Below are 27,478 nucleotides of genomic sequence, written 5' to 3'. Positions count from 1 at the left end.
ATTCAAAATAGGAGATACAGTGAGAATAACAAAAACCAAAAAAACGCTTTGACAAAGGTTACATGGAAAATTGGACAAGAGAAATATTTGTGGTGGAACGTATTTTGAAAAGAAATCCTCAAGTGTATGAATTAAAAGATCTACAAGGACATAAAATCGATGGAACATTTTATACGGAAGAGTTGCAATTGGTCCGCTTACCGGATATGCATGAAATTGATAAAATCCTTGCGACCAAAGGTAAAGGAGCCAGTAAAAAGTTGTTATTTCATTGGAAAGGTTACTCCAGATTATTTGACAGTTGGATTAGCGCATAGTTTTTGGAGTCAAAAAAAGAGAGAGAGAGGCATAATTTTTTGTAGGTATTCTCATCAGTGGTACAAATAACCTTCATAACACATCATGAGAAAAGCAAACGCTTTCTACCTTACTTTGCCTAGTAACAGTTCCATGAAATATTTCCCAAGTAATACTCTAACTAATTACACCACAAAGCTTCAGAACCGTGTGGAGTTGGACACCAACAAATGAGAGATGGCATTGGTAGAAGTGCATTATCCTTATTCAATACTAAACATTACAAGATTTAACAACTATATTCAATATAAATCTATGGATGATGTCAAATGGAACGAACTTCGAATATCCGAAGGCTATTACGCATCTATAAACAGCATTGTTGCAGAAATCAATAAATATTCTGAAACATTAAATTTTAGTCTCCGAAATCATCCTGCGTACAAACATGTGACTGTTGATATATCTACCAAGCAGAGAAACATAAATGTACGATTGTCACCTCAACTGGCTCGGATATTAGGTTTTAAACCGACCGATGATCTATCAGAAGTAAAAATTGGACGCTCGCCTCCAAATGTTGTGAGAGAAATTCCTTCCCAGATGTATATTTACACAGATATTGCGGAATCACATATGGTGGGAGATGCTGTCGCCCCTCTATTACGTATTATAAACATTAATCCTATGGAACATACTTTTGGAAGTGATGGTGTGCAAATTTTCGATTCACCACATTACATCCCAGTGCAGAAACATAATTTCGAACAAATAGAAATTGACTTAAGGGATAGCACTGGTGCACACATCCCATTCTCCTTCGGACTAGTGTGTTTGAAACTTCATTTTAGACGTTGTGGTGAAAAGCTCTGATTATGAATGACCCATATTTTCAATACTACCATCAACAAGCTGGATCTGGTGTGGGTAACATATATTACGGTGCTGCCTATCAAAAAGGACATGGCATTGGAAGTTTTCTTGGAGGACTTTTTCGGTCAGCTTTGCCTCTTATCAAAAAAGGAGCGAAAGCTGTAGGGAAAGAAATGTTAAAAACAGGGGTAAATATGTTAGGTGATGTTGTAGACAAAACACCCCTAAAACAGTCACTACAATCCAGAATTTCGGATGCCAGATCAAATCTTAAAAGAAAAGCTGAAACAAAGCTAAAGGAAATGATTGGTTCAGGTTATCAGGGGCATAAACATTTCAAAAGGAATCACTCTGCTTCGGGACAGCGAACTGAAAGGATCGCTCAGAGAAAGAAGAGATCCAGTGCCAATACAAACACCAAGAAAACAACCAAGCGCAACCGTAAAAAAATTCAAATAACATCAGATATTTTTGATTAGATATGGCGCTAATTAGGGAGAAATCATGTGAGTGTTTTAAAAGTGAATTGGATATTTTCTCGGTAAAACCTACTCAGACAAGCATCTTAGAACACCACACCATCGGATACAAACCTGTTAGTTCTCTGGCAGATAATGCCCCCACCGAGTTTGTAATACCTGGACATGGTGATGATTATATGGATTTAGCACACACAATGTTGAATATAGATGCCAGAATTGTAAAAGCGAATGGTCAGTTATTGCTACCCACAGATAAAACAATTGGACCTGTCAATGATTTTCTCAATGCAATGTTCAGCGAAGTACAAATCTACTTAAATAACAAACTCATCTCGTTTCCATCTCACATGCACCCATACAGGTCTTATTTTGAAGAAGCACTGAACTATAACATATCTGCAAAATCATCTCATCTCCAAAGTGCATTGTGGTACAAAGATACAGCAGGCGCTTTTGATAACGTTTCGGAAGACAACAAAGGCTTTACAAAACGTAACCAACTAACAAAACAGAGTAAAACATTTGATATGTTTGGTTACTTGCATTCTGATATTTTCAATCAAGAGAAATTTTTGATCAATGGAGTGGAAATGCGAATAAAACTGATTCCTTCGAAAAACACTTTCTGCTTGATGGGATTAGATGACAGTGAAGGCAAAGTGGAAATTCTGGATGCTACACTATATGTGAGAAAAGTATCGGTCAGTTCATCCATCAAACTTAGTCACAATCGCATATTGCAAAAACATACAGCAAAATACCCTCTAACAAGAGTACAACTTAAAGCTGTAACTATTCCAAAAGATATTGTTTCAAAAACAATTGACAATGTGATACTTGGACGTCTTCCGAAACGATTAGTTGTGGGGTTTGTTACCAACGATGCATTCAACGGCACTCTGTCTACAAACCCATTCAATTTTCAACATTTCAATTACAACTTCTTTACTTTATATGTTGATGGAGTCCAAATTCCCGGCAAACCACTTCAACCAGACTTTGAAAACAACAAGTACATAACAGCATATCACACATTATTCTCTGGAACAGGGATACACTATATGGATGAAGGAAACAATATATCGCGTGAGGAATACCCCCAGGGATACGCATTACTTGTTTTCGATATAACACCAGACGCAGCTGCAAGTGCCATATCCCACTGCAGTCTTCAACGGCAAGGGGCTGTTAGCTTGGAAGTCCACTTCAAATCGGCTTTGGAATCTACTGTGACTTGTGTTATCTACTCTGAATTTGACGCTCTCATGGAAATTAATAATCAAAGAGATATTCATCTGGATTAATTGTATAACAAGGTGAGTTGCACAATATTACTATTTAGTGTCCAGCAATGCTGTCGACTTTAAATTTGCTTCACGGGTTAATATCAAATAGAGCCTTTGACAATCATCATGTTGGTGTTTTCGCAGCTAATGAATTACCTGTACATGTGGAACTACCAGCAGCGTTGATTGTAAATACAGATCCCAAAGATAGCCCCGGGAAGCACTGGGTAGCAATTTACATAGACAGTAACTCCCGGGGGGAATTTTTTGATAGTTACGGAAAACCTCCACATGTGCATAACCATTTGCGATTTTTGGAAAATAACTCTAAATTCTATACGTACAACACTCATCAGATACAAAGTTACGGGTCTGTGTACTGTGGGCATTACTGTTTTCTGTATTTATTCCATAGAGCCTCTGGTAAACCCATGCATAAATTTCAAATTTTATTCCCAGTACCGATAAAAAACGACAATATTATATCAACTTATTTGCTGACTCGTAAATTAAATTTATAATACTCGGTACGTATACTAGAAAATATTGACAGTAAATACTGTTTGAAATTTTATACAAGTTACATATAGTCCTAATAGTATATTAATAATTTTGTAGCGTTACAGTTTACAACAGCTTACTTATAATATTTATCTTGTTTTGTGTCTTTACAGAACAATGACGCAATATCCAGAGATGGGATCTTTCAATGCTAGATTGTCCTCTTTCAGAAACTGGCAATCAAAAGAATTCCCGTTTGTAGAAGCTCTGTCCGAAGCAGGATTATTTTACATTCAAAAAGAGGATAAAACAGTATGCTTCAAATGTGGTGGAGGATTATACCGATGGAAATACAGAAACAATCCAATACTAGAACATCGTCGATATTTTCCATTTTGCCCCCTGTCTATAAACCTAATTTCAGATCGACAATGCGGTTGATGTTTTAATTAAATTAATTAATATTTGTTATCCAATATTTTCTCAATATGACGTTTATGATATTCTGCTGATTTTTCTCTCACCATTGATCTTTGTAATGCCCCGCCCCCTCCACCTTTTTTGTCCAGCACATGCTTGGTTTGCTACGCGCGCATGCGTCTCAAAAACACACCCACGCATTTCTTCAAATGTATACCTGCACGCTGCGACATGCAGTATCTCGCAGTTCTTAGTCATGGAATCCTCTATTTCGATGCCGCTGAAAAAAAGATTTCAACCGTACACTAATTTCAAGGGGGTTCTTCAGAAAGAGAGCGATCAGCATTTACCTGAAGAACAAAAACAAGTAACTAGTCTTATACGCCAGTCGCTATTATTTGATCACGTCTACTATTTGAATGCTTCGAAAACAAAAGTTATCTCAATCGGACTTTCCTCTCATCTGGATTTCCAACCTGTGGTCAGGCTACACAGAAGCGGGGCTGCCGGTGTTGAACTACAGTTGCAGGAGTGGCACGCTCTTCAGGAATTGTTTCCAGTAATCGACAATTACATCGCTATTCCAGGTGAGCAGCCTCGTGTTTCCTACCCACTAAGTGAGCAACATGAATTGCTGATAACCACACTGTACAATCGCCGTCAGATCATTATAAGGAAGAAACCAGCTTACGGTTCCCTGGAGATAGTGTTCATCGCAGAAAGTTCGTGGCGGAACTTTATGAAGATATTTGTGTGCATCGAGCATGCGAAAGTTATGTGTGAAACAGTGTCGCCGTATCTGAAATCATATTTTGGAAACTGTGTGGAATCTTGCATTCTCGACCTTCGCGAACAATGTTTCGGTTGCACAGATATTTCCCCTGTCCATGCATGTCATAAGGAGAAGTTTGTGCTTTCCCATCTACATGGATGTACAAAACCTGAGCCTTTGTCTATACAAAACATCGACGGAAAAAGACTTTCCAAAGAAGTGTTTGTTTTTTGCGAGAACATGCTTGTGGAAAAAATAGTGAAACATTTTAATTCAGTGGTTGCAGCAGAAAATGGATATGATAGTGACACAATTCCTTATGTGGGTGAGTGAACAAACTTGAAGAATAAAAACTTGTTAAATAACATGCTGATAAACTGGTGACACAATATAAACATTTTACATATGTATGTGTGTGTGTGTGTGTGTGCGGCTCTTTTGAATTTTGTAAATATTGGTAATAAACAGGGATAAAATATATGTCTTGGCTTTTTTTCACTTATCACCCCTTTAAAAATCCTCATGGTTTATATTTTTACTGGTAACAATCGTTAATAACAACATTAATAATTAACTATATAATGAAAAAGTGTGTATTGTGGACTTGTCGAAGATAAAGCATGAGAGCTTTTCTTCACACTGGTAAAACTCGGTGTTAATAACAACATTAATAATTAACTATATAATGAAAAAGTGTGTATTGTGGATTTGTCGGAGATAAAGCATGAGAGCTTTTCTTCACACTGGTAAGAATCTGTATTAATAACAACATTAATAATTAACTATACAATAAAAAAATGTGTATTGTGGACTTGTCGGAGATAAAGCATGAGAGCTTTTCTGCACAGCGCTGGACACGCAAAGGCAAGTATCTTTATTTTCATTCTATTTCTAACAATGATTCGCTATTTTTTCTTGTCACTATAAAAAACTAATTCAATTTTTCTTTTATCACATCTGTCGCCATTTTGCTTGTTTTTGTTTAATTCCTCTTTATGCATTGAGGTTAATCGAAACATAACTTTAGACTTTTACATGGAATTGAAACATAGAATCTTGCCTCCTTTGATTGAATCGAACCTGTGACTCCTCTTTGATCACAAAACAATAGTGACGGCCATCTTGGTTATTTTACCTACTCTTTATGCATTTAAGCTAATCGGTACTGGGGCCCCACACGGCAAAACAACAGATTCTAATTTATCTTTATACATTAGCGGTAAAGTCTTTGCGTTGTAATCAAAAGGCATTTTGTTTTGATTTTTAATATCTGTTCCTGCCTAAATACTAATGGGGACTCAACACACTTCTTTTTTTTTTTTAAACAACATCATTATCAGCCAATTTGACATTGTGAATCGAACCCGGGGACCTTTTCATTACAGCATAAACATCCTATTTCCAATTAGTTCATTTTCTCTTTGTGCACAAAAAGCTAATCGGAACTTTTAAACAAATACAATTGAATATCCAATTTTCACCAACATTGGGAATCGAACCCTCAACCACTTGGTTAAAACATCTCGCGGAATAAAAAACACCCCCCGCGCCGCCCCGCCCCGCCCCGCCCCGCGCCGCGCCCCTGTCGCCGCCGCCGCTAAACACAAAACGCGGCCGCCATTTTGATTTTATTCAAATACTATTTATGCACAGATGGACTAATCGGGACCTATAATGGCGGGACAAAACAATTGGCCTAATTTAACTACCTAGAGAATCGAACCCGCGACCTCTTCATTGCCAGGTGACAACATTAACCACTAACCCAACTCGATTTTCGAACTCAACCATTTTGTTGCCTTTATTTACACACAGGCTAATCGAGACCATTCAATATTGACATCGTCGCCTTGTAATCAACGGGTCCCAGGTTCGATACTCGGTGGAGGCACATAGTGGTCCGAATCACCACTTTTCAACTGTAGCTCCAATCCTGATTAGTTTTGCCGTGCATAAAACGGACTTAAAAAAACTAACTCAATCTATCAACCAATCAATATTGACTCTACCAGGAATCGAACCCTCGACGCCTCTTGTTTTACAGAGCAATAACCTTAGCCGCTAAACTTTCGGGGGTAAAGCACCTTCGGCGCCATCTTTAAATCATTTCTTCATGTCTTTGAATCATACGCAATGGTTGCGCGCGCATTTCCTCCACACACACACAAACATACGCACGTGTTAGGTTAGCATACATCAAGAAACAACGTGACAAACCCATTGACCCCCCTCCCCCCCCCACGCTTCCGATGTCTTCAAGGTGATCAGACACGTTCTGCTGACTCAACAATAAAATCACTCGTGGCCCGCTACAACCGGATGTAACATAACACCAGGCGCATCAAATTTTTGCTGACGCGTAGGAACAAAATGCTGTCATTCTACTCATATGTGAACGAATTTGTTTCTAGCATTAAGAAAATACTGAAAAAGGCTCCTTCTAGAATACAGAAGTACGTAGAAATTACGAAACTTCCACTACCACCCTCTCCCATCCTCACTAGATGGGGTACATGGTTAAAAGCTGCAGTGTTTATTTGCAATCATTTCCATACAATATCGATATTTTTAGATGCTTTGCCTAGTGATTCCTCAGCTGTAGGAAAAGCCAAAAAACTTGCACTTAAACAGGAATTGCAAGATGAACTCTATATTGTACATGGCTTCTCTTTCCTTACTACTGCAATCACAAAACTGGAGGAGCAGTGTAAAAGGAAGCACAGTGGGCTGTTTTGATGGATGTGCAACGAGAGCTGCAAGGGGTCGGGAAAGAGAAGTTAGAACAAAGTTTAGCCAAAAACCCTGATGTTCAAGAAGTCGCAACCAACAAGGATGTGGATTACCGGTTAAAAACAAAATATGCACCACTTGTGTCTGTTGATGTTGAACGTTCTTTTTCAACTTACAAGTATCTGCTTAGTGACCGCAGATGTAGTCTCACTCAGAAGAACATAGAAATTTTGAATGTTGTCTATTTTAACAGTTTTCTAGATGACTAATTCTAAGCAAGTAAGAAGAAGCATGTTTTCCTTTATGTCGCTTTCTAATGTATCAGAGAATTTTCTTTGCTTAGTTATATTAAACGATTTAAAACCAGAGAATACTCCATGTGTTTATCCAGACAAGTTGAATCATATATGTTATATTAAACGATTTAAAACCAGAGAATACTCTATGTGTTTATCCAGACAAGTTGAATCATATATGTATGCACTGCTCACAATAAACTTTACATCTGAAAATTAGCACCTATTTTAGCTCCTTTTTTGTACAAAAATTGGCACCTTTTTTGCACCTTTATTGGCAAATTTTTGCACCTAAAATTCCTAGCTCTACTAATTATAGAAACTACAGACCTTACAATTTACTAGTAGAAGAGAAATATTTCAGCAAGCTCTTCAGTTTCTTCACTGTGTAACCTGTTGGGTGTTTTGAAACATCTTCACTTGTTCTAACCAAATTGTTTTCATGCAGTGCAAGATTATGTTGGGCACCTCAAAAGGGGTACTGTGAACATGTCGGTATTCTAAATGAGATATTAAAAAAAATTGCCCCACCCTAATCATGGACGTCGTAGATTTTCTCCACGGAGGGACTAGCAAGGTATTTTCCCATGGGACATATTACCCCGATAATAGTTTTGCTCCCTCAAAAAACACCACTATTATTTGAAATTATCGCATTCCCGCATCCCCATTATAATAATTAATGTACATTACTGTAACTGAAATCAAATTATACATGTGAAATCTATACTTTTAGATTAACATTCGTTTTCTAAAGGGGAAGTGTGGCCATCCTTGTCCCCCTTCCAGATGTCCATTCCCCTGTATTATACTTTAACCTAGAAATTTAGTGTAGAGGATCTTATTGCCGTTATTAAACGATATTATGTTTTCCAGCTGAGGGAAGTTCCCTGACGGCCAAGAGAACCTGCAGTGGGGTACAGAGGGGTAATTTGCACACTCAATTTAAAATTTTACCGGGAGTTGGCCATCGGCGCCAAACAATTTAAATAAAAAAAAATGTAAAGAGAATGCCATGGCGCCCCATGATTTCTTTGCGCCCTATTAAATCAAAATAATGTTTTCAGTTTGCAAAATTTGGATGAGAATTTTTTCTTGCTCGTTTCGCTCGCATTTTACTTCTTTTCTGCACTGCATTGTAAATTACTAAGAGAGAGAGAGAGAGAGAGAGAGAAATAATAAGAACTAAGAACTTCAGACTGTTGCTGCTAAACAGTTTTGCAGGAACAATTGTTCGGATCCCGGCACCCGTGGATGTTTGAGAGTGTCCATTCATCAATTTCATCATTTCATCACTCATTCCCATCTTCGCAAAAGTGGAACAAAAAAGCAAAGTAAAATAAAACAAATCAATCAATCAATTGTTCGGAGGTAAAAGTGCGCGCACATTTCAGAGACAATTTAGTGTATCATTTTTGATGTTGATTTGTTATGGGGAGGATGAATTGGTTATGTAATATATTTACATAATATGTATAATATTTATATATAATATTATATATATATATATATATATATATATATACACACACACACACCTCAATGCAATAAAACTAAAGGAGTGAGATAAAATGAAGTTTTTCTTTCCAGACTTTCCAGACTGAAATCGCCTATGTCAATGATATACTTCGAAATAGATTTCTGTTTATTTTTAAGAAGTGTAAAGAATATGATAATGGATATGTACATACACACAACTTTGTCGGGTTCAGCACTCCCCCCCGCCTGCTCCCCAACAAGCTTCCGGTCGGCAGTGTCCCGGATTTTCACTTATGAAATATAGCAACCCTAATCATACCAAAAGTTAACCCCCCTCCCCTTTACGTGAACTATATATACTCCCATTCCAGTAGGGATGGTATCGAGACGAGACCTGACAGTGTCTCGGTTTCATCTCGATTTATAAATATTCGTCTCGTTCTCGTTTTGGTCTCGAACGTTCTCGTCTCGATTTCGGAACTGAAACTTTTATAAAAGTTCTTAACTGATAACATACGGAGTTTAACCTCTATCATAACTGATTTCTAAGAAATTTCCGATCCAGTAATCATCCCTAAATGTTCCATGAAATTTTATACTGCAAATAGTTGTACATTTCAATCTGACTAGTGAAATTATGTTTCTTCATTGGAGAGTTTGAATTTCTAAATGTACCAAACTTAAGCAGTACCTGTTTGCCACCCAATACTTACCCTAAGTCAAGCATTTTCATTTTAAATAGATAGAGTGAAAGTCAGTGTGTGTGTGTGTGTGTGTGTGTGTGCTTAAACCATTGGCAAGAATTTTTCCCTGTCTAAAAGAATTCCTAAAATTGATTTCTTGAAGTTCACATGAAGTAGTGGACTAACTCTTTCATATATCTAAAAAGACTGAAAGTGACTACCACTTTTAATTTCTTCGTAAATTCGAACATAAGCATGCTACTATGTGACTTCGAAAATGTACACTTTAAGTTTACGTGGTCCAAAATAGTCATTTGGACGCCCGCCCCTCCTGAACCACGTAATATACCTATTTCAAAGTTTCTACTACCAAATTCAAAACACTAAGTTCCTGACCAAGGCAGTTTATTAAGATTTCAAAACACTTTAGATGTAACGTTTCAACCCTGTAAAGTGTTTTTAAATATTAATAAACTGCCTTGGCCAGCAACTTAGTGTTTTAATATGAAAACAAGGCTTAACAGTGTTACAATACCAAATTCAATATAAAGAGGAATTCTCAATTCCATCAATCCATTTCAATTCAGCATCCAATGAATTGGACAGATTTTTCTCCTAGCTATACGCTACTTTTTAATTTTAATATTCGCGTGAAAACAGCAACTACCTGAACTTGTCCCCATAATAATCCATAGGAAAAATTATATAAATTCAGGTTGAACTGTGAACAAAACTCAAGATCACTTAATCACAGATTTTTCTATGGTTAAATTAGGAAGCATTGAATACAATAATTACGGCATTTTAGAAACCATACTAGCGTTTTAAATATTAATAACACCATTATCAAGGATTATTTGATAACTGACATTAATCATACATAAATACCGATAATATTTTGTGTCTGTAATGTAGATACTTTCATATCAGCGTCATGAAAAAGCCAAATCTGGATTTTCAAAATTCACCACTTCCAGAGATTCGGAATGCCCATGCACATACTAATACATTAGCTATTACCTTACATATCACATCAGCCTCAACAAATCTCATACAAGAACTGTTTTAAAGCAATAAGTCACTTCTGCATAAACTGCAGTTTTACGGACAAAGTGAGAAAGAAAAATGTTTGAATTTTACAATAATTTTGTCTAAATTAGTACGAACGCAGCAGTTAAATGTGCAAGTTTTCCGGTTTGTTATAAGGAAAATATACAGAGCGTCGGGATACCCTGGCATTGGGGGCAAAAGCACTCCCTAGGGGTGACTGCTATGACTATCTAAGTATCGTTGACAATAAAAGGTTTGACTGAGATGACAGTCACATAAGGTTAAATTTGTGAACTTTAATAGATACCTTGCAAAAATAATTTACTGTCATTAAATGTAGTAAATGTTAAGTGGAGCCGGTGTAACGGGGAATTTGGACTCCGTAGAAAAGTGACTGTACAGTCAATTTTCTACAGAGAAAAATGACTGCCCTTTTCAGTTCCCGTCAATTAAGCAGGGGGTAAAATATCCCCGTAGAAAAATGACTGCCTGTCAATTCTCACTTAAAAGAGGGGGTACAAATTCCCCGTAGAAAAGTGACTGCCCAATTAAATCCTGCTTATATTAGGAGGGGGTACAATTTCCCCGTAGAAAAGTGACTGCCCCTTTAAATCCTGCTTATATTAGGAGGGGGTACAATTTTCCCGTAGAAAAGTGACTGCCCCCTTATATCCTGCTTATATTAGGAGGGGGTACAAATTCCCCGTAGAAAAGTGACTGCCCCCTTAAATACTGCTTATATTAGGAGGGGGTATAATTTCCCCGTAGAAAAGTGACTGCCCCCTTATATCCTGCTTATATTAGGAGGGGGTACAATTTCCCCGTAGAAAAGTGACTGCCCTATTAAATCCTGCTAATATTAGAAGGGGGTACAATTTCCCCGTAGAAAAGTGACTGCCCCCTTATATCCTGCTTATATTAGGAGGGGGTACAAATTCCCCGTAGAAAAGTGACTGCCCCCTTAAATCCTGCTTATATTAGGAGGGGGTAAAATTTCCCCGTAGAAAAGTGACTGCCCCCTTAAATCCTGCTTACATTAGGAGGTGGTATAATTTCCCCGTAGAAAAGTGACTGCCCTATTAAATCCTGCTAATATTAGAAGGGGGTACAATTTCCCCGTAGAAAAGTGACTGCCCCCTTATATCCTGCTTATATTAGGAGGGAGTACAAATTCCCCGTAGAAAAGTGACTGCCCCCTTTATTCCTGCTTATATTAGGAGGGGGTATAATTTCCCCGTAGAAAAGTGACTGCCCCTTTAAATCCTGCTTATATTAGGAGGGGGTATAATTTCCCCGTAGAAAAGTGACTGCCCTACTAAAACCTGCTAATATGAGAAGGGGGTACAATTTCCCCGTAGAAAAGTGACTGCCCTATTAAATCCTGCTAATATGAGAAGGGGGTACAATTTCCCCGTAGAAAAGTGACTGCCCCCTTATATCCTGCTTATATTAGGAGGGGGTACAAATTCCCCGTAGAAAAGTGACTGCCCCCTTAAATCCTGCTTATATTAGGAGGGGGTATAATTTCCCCGTAGAAAAGTGACTGCCCGTTGAAATCCTGCTTATATTAGGAGGGGGTATAATTTCCCCGTAGAAAAGTGAATGCCCTATTAAATCCTGCTAATATGAGAAGTGAGAAGAGGGTACAATTTCCCCGTAGAAAAGTGACTGCCCCCTTATATCCAGCTTATATTAGGAGGGGGTACAAATTCCCCGTAGAAAAGTGACTGCCCCCTTAAACCCTGCTTATATTAGGAGGGGGTACAATTTCCCCGTAGAAAAGTGACTGCCCCTTTAAATCCTGCTTATATTAGGAGGGCGTATAATTTCCCCGTAGAAAAGTGACTGCCCTTTTATATCCTGCTAATATGAGAAGGGGGTACAATTTCCCCGTAGAAAAGTGACTGCCCTATTAAATCCTGCTAATATGAGAAGGAGGTACAATTTCCCCGTAGAAAAGTGACTGCCCCCTTATATCCTGCTTATATTAGGAGGGGGTACAAATTCCCCGTAGAAAAGTGACTGTCCCCTTAAATCCTGCTTATATTAGGAGGGGGTATAATTTCCCCGTAGAAAAGTGACTGCCCCTTTAAATCCTGCTTATATTAGGAGGGGGTATAATTTCCCCGTAGAAAAGTGACTGCCCTATTAAATCCTGCTAATATGAGAAGGGGGTACAATTTCCCCGTAGAAAAGTGACTGCCCTATTAAATCCTGCTTATATTAGGAGGGGGTACAATTTCCCCGTAGAAAAGTGACTGCCCTATTAAATCCTGCTAATATTAGAAGGGGGTACAATTCCCCGTAGAAAAGTGACTGCCCCCTTATATCCTGCTTATATTAGGAGGGAGTACAAATTCCCCGTAGAAAAGTGACTGCCCCCTTTATTCCTGCTAAGATTAGGAGGGGGTATAATTTCCCCGTAGAAAAGTGACTGCCCCTTTAAATCCTGCTTATATTAGGAGGGGGTATAATTTCCCCGTAGAAAAGTGACTGCCCTATTAAATCCTGCTAATATGAGAAGGGGGTACAATTTCCCCGTAGAAAAGTGACTGCCCTATTAAATCCTGCTTATATTAGGAGGGAGTACAAATTCCCCGTAGAAAAGTGACTGCCCCGTTTATTCCTGCTTATATTAGGAGGGGGTATAATTTCCCCGTAGAAAAGTGACTGCCCCTTTAAATCCTGCTTATATTAGGAGGGGGTATAATTTCCCCGTAGAAAAGTGACTACCCTATTAAATCCTGCTAATATGAGAAGGGGGTACAATTTCCCCGTAGAAAAGTGACTGCCCTATTAAATCCTGCTAATATGAGAAGGGGTACAATTTCCCCGTAGAAAAGTGACTGCCCCCTTATATCCTGCTTATATTAGGAGGGGGTACAAATTCCCCGTAGAAAAGTGACTGCCCCCTTAAATACTGCTTATATTAGGAGGGGGTACAATTTCCCCGTAGAAAAGTGACTGCCCCTTATATCCTGCTTATATTAGGAGGGGGTACAATTTCCCCGTAGAAAAGTGACTGCCCTATTAAATCCTGCTAATATTAGAAGGGGGTACAATTTCCCCGTAGAAAAGTGACTGCCCCCTTATATCCTGCTTATATTAGGAGGGGGTACAAATTCCCCGTAGAAAAGTGACTGCCCCCTTAAATCCTGCTTATATTAGGAGGGGGTAAAATTTCCCCGTAGAAAAGTGACTGCCCCCTTAAATCCTGCTTACATTAGGAGGGGGTATAATTTCCCCGTAGAAAAGTGACTGCCCTATTAAATCCTGCTAATATTAGAAGGGGGTACAATTTCCCCGTAGAAAAGTGACTGCCCCTTATATCCTGCTTATATTAGGTGGGGGTACAAATTCCCCGTAGAAAAGTGACTGCCCCCTTTATTCCTGCTTATATTAGGAGGGGGTATAATTTCCCCGTAGAAAAGTGACTGCCCCTTTAAATCCTGCTTATATTAGGAGGGGGTATAATTTCCCCGTAGAAAAGTGACTGCCCCTTTAAATCCTGCTTATATTAGGAGGGGGTATAATTTCCCCGTAGAAAAGTGACTGCCCTATTAAATCCTGCTAATATTAGAAGGGGGTACAATTTCCCCGTAGAAAAGTGACTGCCCCCTTATATCCTGCTTATATTAGGTGGGGGTACAAATTCCCCGTAGAAAAGTGACTGCCCCCTTTATTCCTGCTTATATTAGGAGGGGGTATAATTTCCCCGTAGAAAAGTGACTGCCCCTTTAAATCCTGCTTATATTAGGAGGGGGTATAATTTCCCCGTAGAAAAGTGACTGCCCCTTTAAATCCTGCTTATATTAGGAGGGCGTATAATTTCCCCGTAGAAAAGTGACTGCCCTATTAAATCCTGCTAATATGAGAAGGGGGTACAATTTCCCCGTAGAAAAGTGACTGCCCCCTTATATCCTGCTTATATTAGGAGGGGTACAAATTCCCCGTAGAAAAGTGACTGCCCCCTTAAATCCTGCTTATATTAGGAGGGGGTATAATTTCCCGTATAAAAGTGACTGCCCCTTTAAATCCTGCTTATATTATCAGGGGGTACAATTTCCCCGTAGAAAAGTGACTGCCCCCTTAAATCCTGCTTATATTAGGAGGGGGTATAATTTCCCCGTAGAAAAGTGACTGCCCCATTAAATACTGCTAATATTAGAAGGGGGTACAATTTCCCCGTAGAAAAGTGACTGCCCCTTTTATCTTTAATATATATGGGGGGGGGTACAAATTTCCCCCTAGAAAAGTTACTGTTCTAATAATTAGTTGTTACATGAGAAATTGCATACAAAATGCTACGGAGAAAAGTTGCTGCTTACTTAATTTACTTCACAAAACAGTAGGGAAATTAGATGTACTATATTGTCGTATAAAGCCTTTATAACTCTGGTATCTGGCTCATCATTGACTTAATTATTACGTACAACTTTCTCATTTGAATGTTCATCAAAACATTTGAATGAATCTACCATTTGAGTAGGGTGATAATGGTTTCCTGGGTTCAATACCCGGTGGAGGCACATAGTAATTCGGATCCAACTTTAAACTGTGGGTCCATTCTTGATTAGACTTAGTGTGCATAAATTAAAGCGCTAACTCAATCAATCCATCAATCAAGACATTTGAATTGCATTTTCTTGAAACATTTTGGACAACAAATTTGTACACAATGTGTGTGTGTACTGTCACAAATAAATAGGTTTCTCATCATAAAAATACTTCTTATATAATCTATGCATAACTAACAAAAAGTAAAACACTTTGTCCCTTGTGGTAATTATATTTATTTGAAAAGCACGACGAGAGCCCGTAGAAGCGATATTTTAACATGGAAATATTTTATAACTTGTAAAATATAATTGAAAGTGGTTGCTTCCACATATCCGTAGTAACTCTCGAATTTAAAAATTACATTGATGCATTTTATGATAGAACCTTTGATCAATTTTTAAAATAATCGAATACACACGTTATTCGTGTTATGAGGTTGATAAATCATAATTTTGTTACACAGAAACATATATTACATATAAACATACTTACACACACCAACATATTTATGTACACACTAATCATATTTTCATAGGAACAAATAACAAGATACATCTACACACAGACTATAGTTTTAATTGTAACATTTTGATCAGAATCAATACGATTCAGAAACACCAGGAGTACACAAGTCAAATAAAACAATTGTTTTAACTTCAAAAAAATTGAACAAAAAAATAATATGCAATGCATATAGCATGAGAATTATGATTTATCACTTTTCACTAAATATGTCCTGGCATGGGGACCCTGACCTCTACCAGGCGCGTCCCTCGGGTGGCGGATGAGGGATCCCACCAGATATGGTGGGGTGGTCCGAATATAGAATAAGGACCCGTGGACCAACAGGGAGCCCAGTGCCTGGGGGCTTAATACTGGGCCACCCTCTCTCTAGGGTTTAAAATATAGAGAGCCGGCCCGGAGGGCGAAGACCAACGGTTCCAGAGGCGGAAGAGGATCATAGAGAAAATCCCAACGGCAATGGAAGCGGAAGAGTTACGACCTTAGTGGCCAATATGAGCCACTAAGAAGCGGATTGGATATCTCCGTCAAATATCCAAAACCAACTGCTGCCTTGCAGGGGTGTGGGAGCACCAAAGGATATGGGAGAAAACCCTGAAAATAAAAATCAGCCTGGTCGTTGGGCTAATCCCCCACACCAGACTAAAACTAGCGGATTCAGAGAAATAAAGGTAGCCTCGGAAAGGATGGATTTAGTAGAAGACGACAAGCAAGGAAATGGAATATCCGAATTGGAACTTGGAATATTAAAACAATTAATGGAAAAGAAGTGGAAATTGTAGGAGAAATGGAAAAGTATAAACTAGCAGTACTAGGACTAAGTGAAGTAAGGAAGAAAGGCAGTGGTATAATGTGCCTTGAAAGAGGATATGTGCTGAGATATGTTGGAGTAGGTAGAGGAAGAAGAGCTAAGGAGGGAGTTGGAATAATAGTTAATGAGCAAATGGAAGAAAGGGTGGAATCATGGGAACCAGTGAATTCAAGGATAATAGTAGTTAGACTGAAAATGGAAGAAAGAATAACAATAATACAAGTTTATGCCCCGACAAATGATCAGGACATATTGGAGAAAGAAGTTTTCTATACTCAATTACAAAGAGTAGTGAATAAAGAGAATGAAGAGAATAGGAAGGTAATATTGATGGGAGATCTTAATGGTAGAACTGGAAACAATAGGATAAGGTCACATGGTTGTATGGGACCATATGGAGGGGAAAGTGTGACAAATGAAAACGGACAAAGATTAATAGAATTCTGTGTAGAGAACCAATTGCTACAAGGAAACTCCTTTTTCCAGCATAAGAAAATTCATAAAATCACTTATGAAGCTGAGGGAAGGGAGGCAAAGAGTATAATAGACTACATAATTTACGCAAGAGCACTTCGATATGCCTTTATGGATGTAAAGGTAATTCGAGGTGCTGAATTGAGTACTGACCACAGACTGCTAATAGCTATAACAAGATTTAAGAGGAATAATAGAGAAAGAGATAGGAAGTTTGAAAAGATACAAGTAAAGCAGCTGGCTAAGGAAGAGAAGAGAAAACAGTATAAGGAATTAGTAGAAGAAAGGTTGAATGAATTGGAAATAAGAGAAATGGAAATTGACAGTATGTGGGAAAAATTTAAGGAAGTGATACTGTATGCAGCAATTGAAGTATGTGGCAAAGTTAGGGTGAATACAAAAAGGAAAAGAACTAATTGGTGGACGGATGAAGTAAAGAGGAAAGTGAAAGAGAAAAAGAAAGCATGGAAGAATTACCTAGAATTAAGATCAGAGGAACATAGGTTAATATATGTGCAAAAAAGAAATGAGAGTAAATTGGCTGTAGAGGAGGCAAAGCAAAAATCATGGGAGAAGTTTGGAAATGATATTGAAGAAAGTTTTGTAGAGCATAGAAAGCAGTTCTGGAATATGGTCAAAAGTCTGAAAGGAAAATGGGGAAAAGCAGCAAGAGCTATAAGAAATAAGGAAAATTTATTAGTCATAGGAAGGGAGAATGTGATGGAGGAATGGAGAAAATACTATGAAGAAAAGTTCAAGGATAGGACAAATGAGCAAGAACAAGATGAGGAGCAGGAACAGGAGGAGGATGAGAGAATAAGAAATAGAAAAGAGGAGGATCATGTAGAAGAAGATATGATGATAACAGAGAATGAAGTGAGAGAAGTAATTAAACGGATACGAATTGGGAAAGCAGCAGGATGGGATGGAATAGCACCAGAACTTATAAAATATGGAGGACCAAGAATGGCTGAAATACTACTGAATATATTGAGGGAAGTATGGAGAACTAAGACTATACCAGAAGAGTGGAAAAGGAACATAATTGTGCCAGTACACAAGAAAGGGAGTAATAAGGAATGTGATAATTATAGAGCAATATGTCTATCATCAGTGGTATATAAGATGTATACGAATATATTGGAAAGGAGGCTGAGAAAAATCATAGAGGGAAAACTTGAAGAGGAACAAGCTGGATTTAGACCTGGGAGACAGACTCAAGATCACATTTTTATATTAAGAACAATGATGGGGAAAATGCTGGACAAAAATAAAAGAATATACTTAGCATTTCTAGATTTGAAAGCGGCATTTGACTCGGTACCTAGAAAATATCTATGGGAGGCATTAGAAAGTAAGGAAGTACCTAAGGAACTTATTAAAGCAATAAGAAGTGTATATAAGGATGTAAAAGGAATAGTAAGAATAGAAGGAAACGAGTCAAAGGAATTTCAAATAGAAAAAGGAATTAAACAGGGAGATAGTCTCAGTCCTTTACTTTTCATTAATGTAATGGATGATATAACTAAAATTTGCAAAAGAAGAACCCCAAGAGTACAAATAGGATATTGGAATATGAGAGTAGTACAACTGCAAGTACTGCTATATGCTGATGATATAGTCTTAATTGCTAGTAGTGAAGAGAATTTACAGAGGAGCGTAATAGAATGGGGAGAAGAACTTGCGAGAAAAGGGATGAAGATTAATATTAAGAAAAGTAAAGTTATGCAGGTGGCAAAAGGAGAAAAAGATCATGAAATAGCAATTAGATATGGAAACGAGAACTTGGAAGAAGTAGACGAATATGAATATTTAGGAACCATCATAACAAGTGATGGTAGGTGTGATGAAGAAATCCTAAATAGGAAAAGAAAAGCAAATACAGTATATTATCAGTTCAGTAAAACAATAATGGGAAAGAAAGAAGTGGCAGTAAAGACAAAAATGCAGCTATACAAATCAGTATTGGTCCCTACATTAACATATGGAATGGAAAGTTTACCACTTCAAGATAAACATCTGAGTAAAATTCAGGCTAGTGAAATGAAATACCTGAGAAGAGCTGTTAATAAGACTAGGAGAGATAAAGTGAGGAATGAAAGAATAAGAAGAGAAGTGGAACAGGAGTCGCTAGAGAAAATAATTGAAAAGAGACAGCTAAAGTGGTGGGGACATGTATTCAGAATGAATGAAGACAAAAAGGTAAAGCAAATTCTAGAAGTAAAGGTGCAAGGTAGGAGAGGTAAAGGAAGACCAAGGATAATGTTTGAAGACAGAATGGAAAAGATTGGAAGAGAAAGGAATAAGACAATAAATATGATGAAGAGAATGATGGGAAACAGACAGGAATGGAGGAGATGGATCGAGGCAACCAACCCTACGCTATGATGGCAGAAAGGGACTAGAGGAAGTAAGTAAGTAAGTCACTAAATATGTATTTCAATAATGCTGTAGTGCATTTTAATATAATATGTGATGTATTTCAATTTATACAAAAACTTTATCAAATACAGACATTTATAATTTCGTTGTGGTTTGCAACTAACCTATTACATATTATTCACCATGTTTAACACATGAAGGAGTCAGTGGATGATATTCTTAAGCCACATGTTTGATTTTTATGTTGTTGTTGTTGAACATACCATCATGCACAATAAGCAACCCACTGTCCAAAAAGTGCGAGACATTGTCATTTTTCTTTTCGAATGGCAGTATAATATGTACATCACTGAAGTTTTTGGCTCTCCAACCAGGTGGTCATCTGTGTAGTGATATAGTCATAAGCCACACTTTCCCGCTACGTAGGCTGTACATGCACCGTTAGAAAACATGGATTTTGGAGACAATAATGAAGGAAGTGACGAGTCACATCTTTTTGATAGTAATAGTGGAAATTTCTGGCACCCGTCAGCTAGCAGTTCAGTGTGTAACTCATCCTTCTGTACGTGTAATTATGAAATAGAGTTGTGGTTATGTTCGCTGTGGCTTGTGACTATCCGTTGAAAGTTTATATGCTGCATAAAACATTGATTACTACAATCCTCTGATCACATTAACTAAATATAAAGTATATTTTCTTTCAAGCTAGTAAATATCTATGTCAAACGTGATTAATTAAGGCAGACGTCCCATTAACTTGAGCCGACCAGCTGAAGCATTGCCACAAAAATCCACACTTTCAAGGAAAAAGCAGCTGAATCGCCCACGATAGAACCGAGAGAAAGCAAAATGGAGACGTAATAGCGGATGCCAATAAGTACCCGATAAAACAAAGAGTACGGGACATGCTGTTAGTTTAAGACATTCCTTCGCATGTTCCAAGAAATGTACGACAAAATGCTGAGAGAGTATGTAATATCTGCATTCATCTTGAGACCTGGGTGATTTTAATGAACAGAATGCTAAGCTTATGGCTGCCTGGTAATGATGCCAAAGAAAAGCAAGTGTCACAGAAAGATGGAGAACAAACAATCAACAAGATCAGTAAACTTTTCGTATTATCTACAAGTTCATGACCTTAAACTTTTCAATCCGTAAAGAGGTTATTTTGACTGTCCATGATTTGCAGAACTATGCGCAAGAGATAAATTTTCAACACCCAATGAAGGAAACTTTAACAATACCAAAACAGGAAGAGAGGGATATACTTGTTAATCATGGACATAAATTCCCCGAAAAAGTTGTACATGATTTATTAATGCCATCTCAAAATACACGTGTAATTCAGAACTGTCCCCAGAGGAAATACCTGAAAAAAGAGCAAGGAATTACATTGAAAAGGCTGACTTTGGGCTAAAGTGAATCATGGATTTAACCACTTCGCCAAAGGAAAATCCACACCATAGCAATAGATATGCAGAACGCATTTCCAAATCCAAAATCAAGTGCTCATTCTGCATTTTACGAAAGAACACTTTGGACATACAACTACGGCATACATGACTGTGGATTGACTGTCGTAGAACTGCCTTGAAAGAAGTTTGCAACAAGCTAGTTCCATGTGTAATTTTTGTAAGTTACTTGTATATATCGTGCATCATTCTACACATGATACATAAACAACTTGTAAAGAATGCATGGTACCAACGTGCTCATCTTTCGAGAAAATTAATGTAGCCCTTACTGTACCTCCCTATCATATCGCACAGCTTTTCTGTAGAATATAGTCATAAGCCAAATTCGATGTTTTCTCCAAGTTATTAGGTTAGAAACTACAGGAAGACATGGCCATTCAGGTTTACTGATTTTATGCATCATTAATAACATATTAAGGTTTACATTCACCTCAATCCCGTGTCCATAAATTACGATGCTGATTTAGCATTAAAATCACCCAGGTCTCAAGATGAATGCAGATATTACATACTCTCTCAGCATTTTGTCGTACATTTCTTGGAACAAGCGAAGGAATGTCTTAAACTAACAGCATGTCCCGTACTCTTTGTTTTATCGGGTACTTATTGGCATCCGCTATTACGTCTCCATTTTGCTTTCTCTCGGTTCTATCGTGGGCGATTCAGCTGCTTTTTCCTTGAAAGTGTGGATTTTTGTGGCAATGCTTCAGCTGGTCGGCTCAAGTTAATGGGACGTCTGCCTTAATTAATCACGTTTGACATAGATATTTACTAGCTTGAAAGAAAATATACTTTATATTTAGTTAATGTGATCAGAGGATTGTAGTAATCAATGTTTTATGCAGCATATAAACTTTCAACGGATAGTCACAAGCCACAGCGAACATAACCACAACTCTATTTCATAATTACACGTACAGAAGGATGAGTTACACACTGAACTGCTAGCTGACGGGTACCAGAAATTTCCACTATTACTATCAAAAAGATGTGACTCGTCACTTCCTTCATTATTGTCTCCAAAATCCATGTTTTCTAACGGTGCATGTACAGCCTACGTAGCGGGAAAGTGTGGCTTATGACTATATCACTACACAGATGACCACCTGGTTGGAGAGCCAAAAACTTCAGTGATGTACATATTATACTGCCATTCGAAAAGAAAAATGACAATGTCTCGCACTTTTTGGACAGTGGGTTGCTTATTGTGCATGATGGTATGTTCAACAACAACAACATAAAAATCAAACATGTGGCTTAAGAATATCATCCACTGACTCCTTCATGTGTTAAACATGGTGAATAATATGTAATAGGTTAGTTGCAAACCACAACGAAATTATAAATGTCTGTATTTGATAAAGTTTTTGTATAAATTGAAATACATCACATATTATATTAAAATACACTACAGCATTATTGAAATACATATTTAGTGAAAAGAGATAAATCATAATTCTCATGCTATATGCATTGCATATTATTTTTTTGTTCAATTTTTTTGAAGTTAAAACAATTGTTTTATTTGACTTGTGTACTCCTGGTGTTTCTGAATCGTATTGATTCTGATCAAAATGTTACAATTAAAACTATAGTCTGTGTGTAGATGTATCTTGTTATTTGTTCCTATGAAAATATGATTAGTGTGTACATAAATATGTTGGTGTGTGTAAGTATGTTTATATGTAATATATGTTTCTGTGTAACAAAATTATGATTTATCAACCTCATAACACGAATAACGTGTGTATTCGATTATTTTAAAAATTGATCAAAGGTTCTATCATAAAATGCATCAATGTAATTTTTAAATTCGAGAGTTACTACGGATATGTGGAAGCAACCACTTTCAATTATATTTTACAAGTTATAAAATATTTCCATGTTAAAATATCGCTTCTACGGGCTCTCGTCGTGCTTTTCAAATAAATATAATTACCACAAGGGACAAAGTGTTTTACTTTTTGTTAGTTATGCATAGATTATATAAGAAGTATTTTTATGATGAGAAACCTATTTATTTGTGACAGTACACACACACATTGTGTACAAATTTGTTGTCCAAAATGTTTCAAGAAAATGCAATTCAAATGTCTTGATTGATGGATTGATTGAGTTAGCGCTTTAATTTATGCACACTAAGTCTAATCAAGAATGGACCCACAGTTTAAAGTTGGATCCGAATTACTATGTGCCTCCACCGGGTATTGAACCCAGGAAACCATTATCACCCTACTCAAATGGTAGATTCATTCAAATGTTTTGATGAACATTCAAATGAGAAAGTTGTACGTAATAATTAAGTCAATGATGAGCCAGATACCAGAGTTATAAAGGCTTTATACGACAATATAGTACATCTAATTTCCCTACTGTTTTGTGAAGTAAATTAAGTAAGCAGCAACTTTTCTCCGTAGCATTTTGTATGCAATTTCTCATGTAACAACTAATTATTAGAACAGTAACTTTTCTAGGGGGAAATTTGTACCCCCCCCATATATATTAAAGATAAAAGGGGCAGTCACTTTTCTACGGGGAAATTGTACCCCCTTCTAATATTAGCAGTATTTAATGGGGCAGTCACTTTTCTACGGGGAAATTATACCCCCTCCTAATATAAGCAGGATTTAAGGGGGCAGTCACTTTTCTACGGGGAAATTGTACCCCCTGATAATATAAGCAGGATTTAAGGGGGCAGTCACTTTTATACGGGAAATTATACCCCCTCCTAATATAAGCAGGATTTAAGGGGGCAGCCACTTTTCTACGGGGAAATTATACCCCCTCCTAATATAAGCAGGATTTAAGGGGGCAGTCACTGTTCTACGGGGAAATTGTACCTCCTGATAATATAAGCAGGATTTAAGGAGGCAGTCACTTTTCTACGGGGAAATTATACCCCCTCCTAATATAAGCAGGATTTTAACGGGCAGTCACTTTTCTACGGGGAAATTATACCCCCTCCTAATATAAGCAGGAATAAAGGGGGCAGTTACTTTTCTACGGGGAATTTGTACCCCCTCCTAATATAAGCAGGATATAAGGGGGCAGTCACTTTTCTACGGGGAAATTGTACCCCCTTCTCATATTAGCAGGATTTAATAGGGCAGTCACTTTTCTACGGGGAAATTGTTCTCCCTTCTCATATTAGCAGGATTTAATAGGGCAGTCACTTTTCTACGGGGAAATTATACCCCCTCCTAATATAAGCAGGATTTAAAGGGGCAGTCGCTTTTCTACGGGGAAATTATACCCCCTCCTAATATAAGCAGGAATAAAGTGGGCGGTCACTTTTCTACGGGGAATTTGTACTCCCTCCTAATATAAGCAGGATATAAGGGGGCAGTCACTTTTCTACGGGGAAATTGTACCCCCTTCTAATATTAGCAGGATTTAATAGGGCAGTCACTTTTCTACGGGAAAATTATACCCCCTCCTAATGTAAGCAGGATTTAAGGGGGCAGTCACTTTTCTACGGGGAAATTTTACACCCTCCTAATATAAGCAGGATTTAAGGGGGCAGTCACTTTTCTACGGGGAATTTGTACCCCCTCCTAATATAAGCAGGATATAAGGAGGCAGTCACTTCTCTACGGGGAAATTGTACCCCCTTGTAATATTAGCAGTATTTAATAGGGGAGTCACTTTTCTACGGGGAAATTGTACCCCCTCCTAATATAAGCAGGATATAAGGGGGCAGTCACTTTTCTACGGGGAAATTGTACCCCCTTCTCATATTAGCAGTATTTAAGGGGGCAGTCACTTTTCTACGGGGAATTTGTACCCCCTCCTAATATAAGCAGGACATAAGGGGGCAGTCACTTTTCTACGGGGAAATTATACCCCCTCCTAATATAAGCAGGATTTAAAGGGGCAGTCAATTTTCTACGGGGAAATTATACCCCCTCCTAATATAAGCAGGATATAAGGGGGCAGTCACTTTTCTACGGGGAATATGTACCCCCTCCTAATATAAGCAGGATATAAGGGGGCAGTCACTTTTCTACGGGGAAATTGTACCCCCTTCTCATATTAGCAGGATTTAAAGGGGCAGTCACTTTTCTACGGGGAAATTGTACCCCCTTCTCATATTAGCAGGATTTAATAAGGCAGTCACTTTTCTACTTGGAAATTATACCCCCTCCTAATATAAGCAGGATTTAATAGGGCAGTTACTTTTCTACGGGGAAATTATACCCCCTCCTAATATAAGCAGGATTTAAGGGGGCAGTCACTTTTCTACGGGGAATGTGTACCCCCTCCTAATATAAGCAGTATATAAGGGGGCAGTCACTTTTCTACGGGGAAATTGTACCCCCTTCTCATATTAGCAGGATTTAACAGGGCAGTCACTTTTCTACGGGGAAATTGTACCCCCTTCTCACATTAGCAGGATTTAATAGGGCAGTCACTTTTCTACGGGGAAATTGTACCCCCTTCTCATATTAGCAGGATTTAAAAGGGCAGTCACTTTTCTACGGGGAAATTATACCCCCTCCTAATATAAGCAGGATTTAAAGGGGCAGTCACTTTTCTACGGGGAAATTGTACCCCCTCCTAATATAAGCAGGGTTTAAGGGGCAGTCACTTTTCTACGGGGAATTTGTACCCCCTCCTAATATAAGCTGGATATAAGGGGGCAGTCACTTTTCTACGGGGAATTTGTACCCCTTTCTCATATTAGCAGGATTTAATAGGGCAGTCACTTTTCTATGGGGAAATTATACCCCCTCCTAATATAAGCAGGATTTTAACGGGCAGTCACTTTTCTACGGGGAAATTATACCCCCTCCTAATATAAGCAGGATTTAAGGGGACAGTCACTTTTCTACGGGGAATTTGTACCCCCTCCTAATATAAGCAGGATATAAGGGGGCAGTCACTTTTCTACGGGGAAATTGTACCCCCTTCTCATATTAGCAGGATTTAATATGGCAGTCACTTTTGTACGGGGAAATTGTACCCCCTTCTCATATTAGCAGGATTTAATAGGGCAGTCACTTTTGTACGGGGAAATTATACCCCCTCCTAATATAAGCAGGATTTAAAGGGGCAGTCACTTTTCTACGGGGAAATTATACCCCCTCCTAATATAAGCAGGATTTAAGGGGGCAGTCACTTTTCTACGGGGAATTTGTACCCCCTCCTAATATAAGCAGGATATAAGGGGGCAGTCACTTTTCTACGGGGAAATTGTACCCCCTTCTCATATTAGCAGGATTTAATAGGGCAGTCACTTTTCTACGGGGAAATTGTACCCCCTTCTCATATTAGCAGCATTTAAAAGGGCAGTCACTTTTCTACGCGGAAATTATACCCCCTCCTAATATAAGCAGGATTTAAGGGGGCAGTCACTTTTCTACGGGGAAATTGTACCCCCTCCTAATATAAGCAGGGTTTAAGGGGGCAGTTACTTTTCTACGGGGAATTTGTACCCCCTCTTTTAAGTGGGAATTGACAGGCAGTCATTTTTCTACGGGGATATTTTACCCCCTGCTTAATTGACGGGAACTGAAAAGGGCAGTCATTTTTCTCTGTAGAAAATTGACTGTACAGTCATTTTTCTACGGAGTCAAAATTCCCCGTCACGAAAACGGGGAATTTGGACTGCGTAGAAAATTGACTGTACAGTCACTTTTCTACGGAGTCCAAATTCCCCTTTACACCGGCCTCCAAGGGGGTGGTTAACACATTGCGCTACGACGCCAGGCTTCCCGGGTTCGAATCCCGGCCTGGGCATGGGCATTTGTGAGTGTCCCCTCATCAATTTCACTGTATCATTACTCATCCCCATCCTCGCGATTAGCCAAAAGTGACAGAAAAGCGAAGTAAAATAAACAAAAAATGGTAAGCGGTGAGGAATATTTACATATAAGGGAGAGTATGATTAGAACTTTCACTTACCTGAAAAAAAACTCGAAAAAATCAATACAGCAAGGAACGGAGTGTTTGATAATGATTTCCACATTTCTTTAAAGTAAAAGTTAACTCAATAAATACAATTTAAACTCCAGCCAGATAAAATACCACTTATTAGTATTTACAAATGTCTCTCCTGAAATTCTAATGAGATTGGCTATGCTTTCTTCTAGAGATGGGAGAAAGAGCATGAAGATAAGAATAGAAGGTTACCACAAGGTCTTACTTTGGGTTCATTGGTTATCGCACGTTCTTAAAAAGAAAATCTTATTATAAACTTGATCACTGGGCGAGGTGCTGCTGTTCAAAGGACATCCGAGAGTTGGGGGAATCTCACTCTCGTCCCGAGTTTTGTTCAGGATCTCAAAGTTTGTTTGTCGACAATTGTTCTGAATTCTCTAGATTTGCAGTTTAAAGTGGAATCCGAACCGTACCTCCACAGGGATCGAACTCAGGTCTCCTTGAT

The 27,478-nt window shown here is 38.1% G+C and overlaps 1 protein-coding gene across 2 annotated transcripts in view; it reads right to left on the bottom strand.

Annotated features, from left to right (window-relative positions):
• LOC145986576 (uncharacterized) overlaps positions 1 to 27,180 on the bottom strand; it is a 44,899-nt gene extending 17,719 nt beyond the window's left edge. For both annotated transcript variants that reach the window (XM_083120739.1, XM_083120740.1), the window contains exon 1: positions 26,998 to 27,180. In XM_083120739.1, coding sequence (XP_082976865.1) covers positions 26,998 to 27,061 — 64 coding nt within the window. In that variant the 5' untranslated portion in view covers positions 27,062 to 27,180. The remainder of the gene's footprint in view (positions 1 to 26,997) is intronic.
• Positions 27,181 to 27,478: the final 298 nt, after the last annotated feature.

The sequence above is a fragment of the Lepisma saccharinum genome, chromosome 4, assembly GCF_977018435.1.
Source record: "Lepisma saccharinum chromosome 4, izLepSacc3.1, whole genome shotgun sequence".
Lineage (NCBI taxonomy): Eukaryota > Metazoa > Arthropoda > Insecta > Zygentoma > Lepismatidae > Lepisma > Lepisma saccharinum.
The sequence above is the reverse complement of the archived record's forward strand: the minus strand, read 5'-3'. Positions and strand labels throughout refer to the sequence as shown.